At 49.5% G+C, this 8,734-nt stretch overlaps 1 protein-coding gene across 1 annotated transcript; it reads left to right on the top strand.

Annotated features, from left to right (window-relative positions):
• The first annotated feature begins 2,825 nt into the window (after positions 1-2,825).
• LOC131420016 (proline-rich protein 20E-like) lies at positions 2,826-8,367 on the top strand. The gene is made up of 2 exons (XM_058565699.1): positions 2,826-2,877; positions 7,766-8,367. Exons 1-2 carry the CDS (start codon positions 2,826-2,828, stop codon positions 8,365-8,367), a joined length of 654 nt encoding a protein of 217 aa, XP_058421682.1.
• The last annotated feature ends 367 nt before the right edge of the window (positions 8,368-8,734 follow it).

Here is an 8,734-nt window from a genome sequence, read left to right on the forward strand (position 1 = left end):
GGCTTTAGTTAATAATAATGTATCAATATTGGTCCATTAATTGTGACAAATGTGCCATGCTAATAAAAGATGTTAATAACAGGGGAACTGAGTGTGAGGTGTATGGGAACACTGTATCACTTTCACAACTTTTCTGTAGGGTTAAATTATTCTGAAGTAAAAATATTTACTTTTTAAAAAAATAAGCACTTCATTAGTCATCAAGGAAATGCAAATTAGAGCTACAATGAGACACCACTCCACAGACACTAAAACAGCTAAAATTAAAAAGACGGATAATACAAAGTGTTGGCAAAGATGTGGAACAACTGGAACCCTCATACACTGCTGGAGGGAACGTAAAATGGTACTACTACTTTAGAAAACAGTTTGATAGTTTTTATAAAGTTAAACAAACACTTGATATTTAGCACAGAAATTCTACTTCTAGGTATTTACCCAAGTAAAATGAAAACATATGTCCACCCAAAGACTTGCACATGAATGTTCACAGCAGCTTTATTCATAATATCCCCAAACTGGAAACAACTCACATGTCCATCGGTTAGTGAATGGATAGACACGTGGTATACTCTTGTGATCGAACGTACGCAGCAATAACAAGGAATAGATTACCCATACATCCTACAACATGGATGAACCACAACAACATTATTGTGAGCAAAAGAAACCAGACATAAAAGAGCACATACTGTATGATGCCATTTATATGATATTCCAGAAGAGGCAATCTGTAGTGATAGAAAGTGGATCAGCAGTTGCCTGGGGCAGGTTGGGGGGATCAACTGCAAATGAGCCTGAGGGAACTTTCTGAGGTGATGAAAATGTTCCATATCTTAATTGTGCTGGTGGTTACCCAAGTGTATGCGTTTAAAATGGATGTGTTTTATTGTGTGTAAATTATACCTCAATAAAGTTAATTTTTTAAAAAGAGAAAAGAAACAAAAAATAACATTGGGAGTCTTAGTGGAATTGCAGTATTTATACACTGATTTTAGGAGATTTTCTAAACAACATTGTGGTTCCCATCCTGTGTCCTGGCGTGTCTCTATGCTCCCTTCTTGGACCATCGTTTTCATACCCATAGCTTTAAACGCCAATGACGTGTGTCTCACGCACAGATCTCCAGCCTCCACCTCTTCTCTGAGCTCCAGACCCAAAATTGCCACTGGACATTCTCACACTTGGTTGCTTCAAATGTCCTTTAACCCACTGTGTGCAAACCCAGCTCATGATGCTCCTGCTCAGAGAGGTTCCTGGTACATCTTCTGTCTTAAGAAGGGCACTACCACTTTGCGGTCTCCTTCCCGTCCAAGGCGTGTGCAGACCATCACAACTTGGCTTCTTTCCTTGTCAGTTTCTCTCTCACGCTGGGACGTTCCCTTCTCCACCGCCTACTGGCCTCGTCTGATGAGACAGGGGACTGCGGGAGCCCTGCCCCTCCGGATTTCATCTGGGCGCCTGCCGTTTGCTCTCCATTTCGTGGCCAGGCTGACCTTTCATCACAGCATCTCCCTCTGCCTGGAACCCTTCCGTGGTTTTCCATCACCCTTAGAACAAGACCAGAAGCTGCATGGTCTCCGCACCTCATCTCACATGCCTCCCTCAGTCCGGCCCCCGCCTCCTCTGCATTCCTGGAATGGCCGGGCTCCCTTCTACCTCGAGCCTAGGCACCGGCTCATCCCTCCCCTTCCTCCCCTCCCTGCCTCTCCCAACCTGGTTCACGTCTACTAATCCTATAGATCTCAGCCCAAATATCCCCTCTTCTAGACCTAATCAAATGCTCCTATAAGTCACTCTCATGGCATCCCACCTCCCTTTCACTGCAACTTAACACAATCGTAATTACGCATGTTTTCTGAGATGATCAGATCAATCAAGCAAGCATGCTTTTCTATGCAGGGTTTCGTCATGCAGGGCCCATTCAGCAGGCAGAAAACGGTCGCCAAACAAACTCCGTCCACGTCAAGCCGCCGCCCATCCTGGCTCCACCTACTCTCCACTCCCGTCCAGTTACGGGCCAGGGGGATCCAACAGCTTTAAACAGGGGCCTGGGGTAGGCGAAGAGCAGTGGGCTTCCTGAAGGGCTCCTAGGAGAACCGAGCCTGCCCCGCGCTTCATCCTGCCTGCCTGGTGGGAGGCACGTCTGAAGGCTGACTCGTGGGCACCTCCAGACACTCAACCCTCAGGCCTCCCTTCCTGGGAGGGTCTCCTGGAAGTGGCCCCGAATCTCCAGACTTCCAGAGCCAGCTGCAAAGAAGTCGACAGCAGGGAGAGCAGGTATCAGTCTGGGTGTCCCTGGGGGACGGGTAGATTTTGTATTGTCGGGCTGGGGACAGAATCTCTAGTGCCCTAGAAGGGAAGAGCCAGGGACAACTCCCTGATTCTCCCCTACCTTCCCACCTCTGCTCTCCAGCTTTATGCTCCCTCCCCACCTTCCTTCCCTCTTCCCACTAGGGAGGGATAATCCTTTCACTTGGCCAAAGTTAATCTCATTTCTCCCACATTTGCCTGGAGGATTTGGGATAAATTCGTGAACCTCCCTCTAGGCCGATCCCTACTGGCTCTTCCTTGACAACAGTTTAACATAAGGAAGTCTCCCCCCAACCCCAAACTCCCCCCTCCACACTGCGTCCCCCGGAGCTGCCAGCCCAGCGTGCTCCTTGCCTGGGCAGCAGGCATTTCGAAGGCACGACGGGTGCCGGGGCAGCAGTGCCCACCAGGAGTGGTGCTGGGGAAGCTGGGTTGCTGCTTGGTGCTTGGGAAATGAGGGTGTGGGCTGAGCCCCCAGACTGACTCCTTGTCATCTCTCCGGCAGATTCCTCATGGAGGAGCAAAGACCTCCCAAACGCCTGCGCTCAGTGGCCCCCAATCAAGGTACTGTCAAATGCCTGTCACTTTCTATTGGAATTTTTCCTGACCTTTACTGTACTTTTGGTTTTTATGTAATTATATAACTTACAGATTCAAATAAGGCATATTACGAGAAACAGCAGCCCCTGCTTCTTCTCAGTTTCCACGGCGTAGACACAACCATTTTTGTCCGTTGAGACGGTTCCTTTCAGCGTTTACTTCCTGTCCTCTAAATGCCATGCCTACACTACTCCTAATTTTTTTTTCCATTTTGGACTTTTTGTAGGCCTTCCCTCTCTGGCAGGGGGTATTTAGCTCTAGTTCACACGTTCCACCATCATCACCACCACCAGTCCGCGTAGCCCCCCCACGCCCTCCAGCCCACACATGCCTCCTGCCCATCTCCCGGTGGAATTCCACTCTTCAGAGTGGAGCCATCTAGGATCCAGGATTACTTTCTCCTCTGGCATAACTTTTGAATTTTCTAGGACTTAACACCTGGGCTATTATTTGCTTATTGACCACTAATTCCTTCTCAACTCTTCCCCAATTGTTTAAATTCAAAGACAGTCAAGGATTCTACCAATGTCACCTTAACTCGCCCAACTAGACTGGCTGCTCTGAGCCAACTTCCTAGCTGTCCCTCTGGGATCTCCCTTCACCATCATGGGGAATTCCTTTCCCCTTCTGAATTTTATCCCCTGTGTCCTCTATCTGGTGTCTTTTTCTTTCTTGGTTTATTCTTTCTCTTTGGTGGAGCAAGTCCTCTAGTAGCCTCCCAATAAAACATACATCAAAAAGAAATTATTTGAGACTTTGCATGTTAAAAAATATCTTTATTCTACCCTCCTTGATTCATAAGTGATAGTTCGAAGACACTTTTCTTTTTTTTTTTTTGTGAAGAAGATCAGTCCTGAGCTGACATCCATGCTAATCTTCCTCTTTTTGCTGAGGAAGACCAGCTCTGAGCTAACATCTATTGACAATCCTCCTCCTTTTTTTTTCCCCAAAGCCCCAGTAGATAGTTGTATGTCATAGCTGCACATCCTTCTAGCTGCTGTATGTGGGACGCGGCCTCAGCATGGCCGGAGAAGCGGTGTGTTGGTGTGCGCCTGGGATCCGAACCCCGGACCGCCAGTAGTGGAGGGCGCGCACTTAACCACTAAGTCACGGGGCTGGCCTCGAAGACACTTTTCTATTGTCTTCTAGATTCTAACATTGCTTTAGACTTGTCTGATTTTTGAGACACTCTGATTTTTGAGACACTCTGATTTTTGACACTTTTCATACGACCTTGTTCTCTCTCTCTGGAAGCTTTTACGACCTTCTCTTTGTCCGAAGCACTCTGAAATTTTATGATAATAAGCTTTGGTGATACTACGCCTCTAATTTTCTTATATTTTATCCCCGTTATTTTTCATCACTTTGAATTTTTGTCCTCTTTTCTGGGAGATTTCCTCAACTTTACCTTCCAAAACTTCCGTGGAGATTTTCATTTCTGCTCTTATTTTGATTTCAAAGAGCTATGTTTTTTTTCTGAATGTTCCTTTTAAAAAGTACCCTGTAATGGATTGATGGGTATAATTTTTTCTCTTATCTCTCTGAAGATATTAACAGTAGATTTTCTGAAAGATTCATCTATGGCATAAACTGTTTCCTCCCATTGCTTTTCTGTTCGATTGTCTCTCATGGTAGAGTCTTTCCTCTGATGTTTGGTGACCTCCTTTGGCTGCCCCTATTGGGAAGGGGACCCTGAAGAGGTGAATGGCATCCCTGAGCCTGTGGGTAGGGCTTGTTGACTGTGGGTTCCACAAAATTTATGTGGCTGGGCTGTCCCATTGGGGAACCCCCAGTGTCGGTTTCTTAGACTCTTCTCTTAGGCTGCACGGGCTTCCCAGGGAAGATTTTTCAGATGATTTCAACACCAGCTCTGTCATGGGTCAAATTTCCATAGATGTGCATCTAGTCCGGGCTTCCTGTTGTGTCCGTTGCTCAGGCATTTATCTCCGTTCAAACACTGTCTTCATTCCTACAGCTGCGTGCTACTTCATGCTGTATGATAAAACAAGTACCTCCACCTTGTTCTTTTTCTGGAAGGCATTAAAATTTGATAGCTATTGTCAAATTGTCTGCCAAAACATTGCCTGCTGTACACCGAGTGTCCTAAATCTTTTGGTCTTTGCTGGTTTGATAGATACATAACAACGTCCCAATCTTTTCTTTAATTTGAATTGCTTTTGATATGTGAGGTTCAGTATCTTAGATGCATATGGACCATTCACTTTTCTTCTTCTATGGATTCCCTACGACTGCTCTTTGCTATTTTCCTGTTTGGTTGTTTATCTTATTGATTTTTAAGTGTTCTTTGCATCTCTGGGGTTTGTTAATTCAGACTTTCTTCAATTTAGGATCTCTCACCTCTCCCCCAACCACCACTTCTCCTGGGGTTGCATTTAGTTCAAGAAAGGGGAAGGTGACTTACGCACTGTCGTGTGATCAGAAAGCGTGCTCTGGCCCTTGGTCCGTGAAGCCATCCCTTGCTTCTGTTTGCACCCGTGTCTGGTCATCAGTCCTTCAGGTCACTGTGAGCCCTCCAGGTCCTCCCTACAAGGCCCCCGCCAGCCCACCAGCTCTCCTGTAGCTCACCAGGCCATTCTTGGCTGCTCCTGAAGCTTGAGCTTGGGAGAGCAGATGTAAATGACTCTGAAGGGCCACGTAAGTCACATAAGACTGTTAAATAAAGCACAGACTTTATAAGCCCTGGATCACACACGGCTCAGATTTTTGATGCTCAAAAACCCCAAACTCAGACGTTTTTATTATATTTGTCGTCAGTTCCAAAACTCTCCTTGACCCGATATGGGCAATGACTAGTGTCTCTTTCCTTTTGATTTGTCCCCTGATTGCAGAGAAGGCAGGGTCAAAGGAACCACCAACAGGACTGTCAATGTGTCACAAAACATGAAGCCACCATAGAGCGTGCGGTGAGAGCACCCCAGGCTCAATCCTCCGCTCCGGTGCTGTTGGGACTCTGACCTTTTTGTAGATTGATTTAAGGTATTATTGTGAGTTTGAGATTTCCTAGCCAAGAACTGGGAAAAAAAGTCACCCATGAGAAGATCTGAGCCTGGCTTATTATTTTTTTTAAATGATGATTGTGGAGAAAGAGAGCACTCGTTAAAACATTCTCAGTTTGTTCCACTGTAGCGGGTCTACTGGAGCTGCTGTTTATTCCTGAGCCCATTTGCCCCAGTCCTGTCTCCACACGGTTCCATCGCCCCGGTAGAAGTCTGCCCACTGTGTCTCCTCCCTGCCACTTCATTCACTCTCCACCTCCCCCACCACTCACAGCTGACACCTGCCCCAACAGCCCCCTGCAGCGCCCTCACCAACTCCAGGAACAGCCTCCCGTGACCAACCTGAGGGACCCTACCCCCAGCCTGCTCTGTCCACTCAGCCAGCACCGTTGGTGGCTCACCCTTCCTGATCTATTCTCTCCACCTTGGGTCAGGGTGCGCCCTCCTGATTTTCCTCCATATCGGTAGCCCTGGAAGGTGCTTTTTCTCTACCTTTCCTTTAAAGGTAGGTAGTGGTTCTTAGGGATCTAAGGGAGGCCTTCCCTGCTCCTCCACTCTCTTGGCTGATCTCGTCAGCACCCATGGTGGTGATAACCAACTCTGTGTAGCTGACCCTAAATCCAGCTCCAGCCCAGCCCTCCACTGAGCCCCAGACTCACATCTGTTTTCTCACATCTCAACGAGGATAACACACACCTTATCGTCATTGGGCACAAGACTGAACACATTGTTTGTCACCCAAACTGGCATCTTCTCCCTAGAGCTCTACCTCGAGAAAGGCTTCATCCCCCTCCCTGCTGGGGGCAGGAGGATGGGGGGGCACTTAAGGGATGGTCAGGAGAGTGCCCTGCAGACAGATAGGGCTGGATATCCCCTTTCACCCAGTCACCACCAGCCACATCAGCGCTGCTGCTCCTCTGCTGCCTTTCCTTACTCCTTCAAAACTCCTTGGAGGAAGCTCCACCCTTCCTAACACTCCTGCCTCCAGGCATGCCCTGCCCTCCCATCCCCACCTTCACTCTCCAAGTCCAGATGTGATGGTGTTGCTCCCTGCCTCTAAATCTTTCAACGGCTCTCCTTTGATCTCAGGATAAACTAAAACTGGGCTTAGCTTAAAGAAGTCTTTATGAGCTTCTCCCTCCTGCTGTGCTACACCAGCTAGTCCAGGCTTCTTTCAGTTCTGGAAGCCCTGCTGCCAGCCTCTCTGTCCCACCTGGAATCCTCTCCCTCCCTGCTCCTCTCTTGCCTGGCTACATCTCGCTCATTCCCGAGGTCCTGGTTTACAGGTTTATGTTAAGTCCTCTTGCGAGCCAGGTGCTAATCTAAGCAGTTGCCTGTAGTAACTCAGTCCTCATAATAGCCCAGGGGTGGGTACATTTTGTCAATTTGTGACAAAGGAAACTGAAGCCCAGGTAAGTTAAGACAAAATCCCAGGCATTCTGGATTCAGAACCACCTCCCTTGTGGTACCCTAACTCCCTCACTTGCTGACTTGTCACCCATCAGTGTCATTACATTTTCTTGTTTTGTTCTGTTTGTCTCTCCTATTGAAGTTCAAGCACAGCGAGGGCAGGGACTGTCATTTTTATTCAAATTGAATCTCTCTAGTGAACTCCAGACTCAACTTACGCATCAGTAAAATCGGGAACGTAATACCTAGCTGACCAGGTGGTTGTGAGGGCTACGTGAAATGACTGGGGGGCGGGCATGGAAAAGGCCCCTGCTGTCGGGGCTCTCCAGGGTCGTCCCTTAATGTCCCCCATCCTCCGCCCCCCAGGCCTCCTGGACAAGCCCTGCCCTCCTCTTCTCACTCTCTGCGTCTCTATTTTGCCTCAGATGGGCATCCTCGAGAGCCAGGCCACTCTGGTGTGGAAGGTGAGGACCCCAGGGAAGCAGATGGCCCTGCGGAGCCAGGCCATCCCTCGAAACCCTTTGCTTACGTGAAACCGATGAGACGTGAGACCCCCGCTTTCACAGAATCTGCTCATCTTGCAGAGAGAGGCCGAGGCCGCCAGCAGGGCAGAAGCCGGAGGACAGAAAGAGGCCGCCGCAGGCGGGCCGGCCTCCACCGGGACCCGGGCCTCCAGGCAGGGCCGGGACACTTGCCGGGATCAGGTCTGCAAGCAGAGTTCGACCACGGTGAAGAGCCCGCCCACCACGTGGAGCCCGACGCCAGGCAGACCCCATCCTTCCCTTTCACTGATGCAGCGACGGTGCCCGGATATGCACTGCAGGGCCGCAGCCCCCACACGGCCTCGCTTGGGGTGGGCCTCCAGGGGCTGCCCGGCGCCCCTGGGTACTGGGCTCTCGTGGCTTCAGCCCTCTCTGCCCACATCGGGTTCAGACCCTCGGCCGGCCCAGCGTTGTTCTTCATGGTGACCTCCTCCGGCACCTACCTGTGTGGGCTCCCGGCATTCTTCATCCACACTGCCCGCTGACCCCCCAATAACCTGCCGCCAGCCCCCCTTTCTCTAACCTGGGCGTTTGCTAAATACCCCTTTTTCCCCAGACCAAACCTGAGGCTGCATTTCTGTCCCCGCTGTCTCCTCCCACCCAGAGCAGAGCTCCCCTTGTGTTGTGCGGATCAGCCTGCAAGCCTCTGCCCAGGGTCCCGGCAGGGTCCTCCGCCCCTGTCAATTTTTATCAAAGGTGCACGTGCATTTAGTCCCTCGGTGCTTGCTAAAAGAAGTCAGCAGTCTGCCCCCGTGCTCCCCATCTCCCTCTGTTCAGGCTGCTGTAACAAAGCGCCACAGACTGGCGGCTTAGAAACAACAGACTGATTCTCAGAGTTCTGGATGCTGGGGG

This window comes from Diceros bicornis, chromosome 2 (assembly GCF_020826845.1).
Source record: "Diceros bicornis minor isolate mBicDic1 chromosome 2, mDicBic1.mat.cur, whole genome shotgun sequence".
In the NCBI taxonomy this organism is placed as follows: Eukaryota; Metazoa; Chordata; class Mammalia; order Perissodactyla; family Rhinocerotidae; genus Diceros; species Diceros bicornis.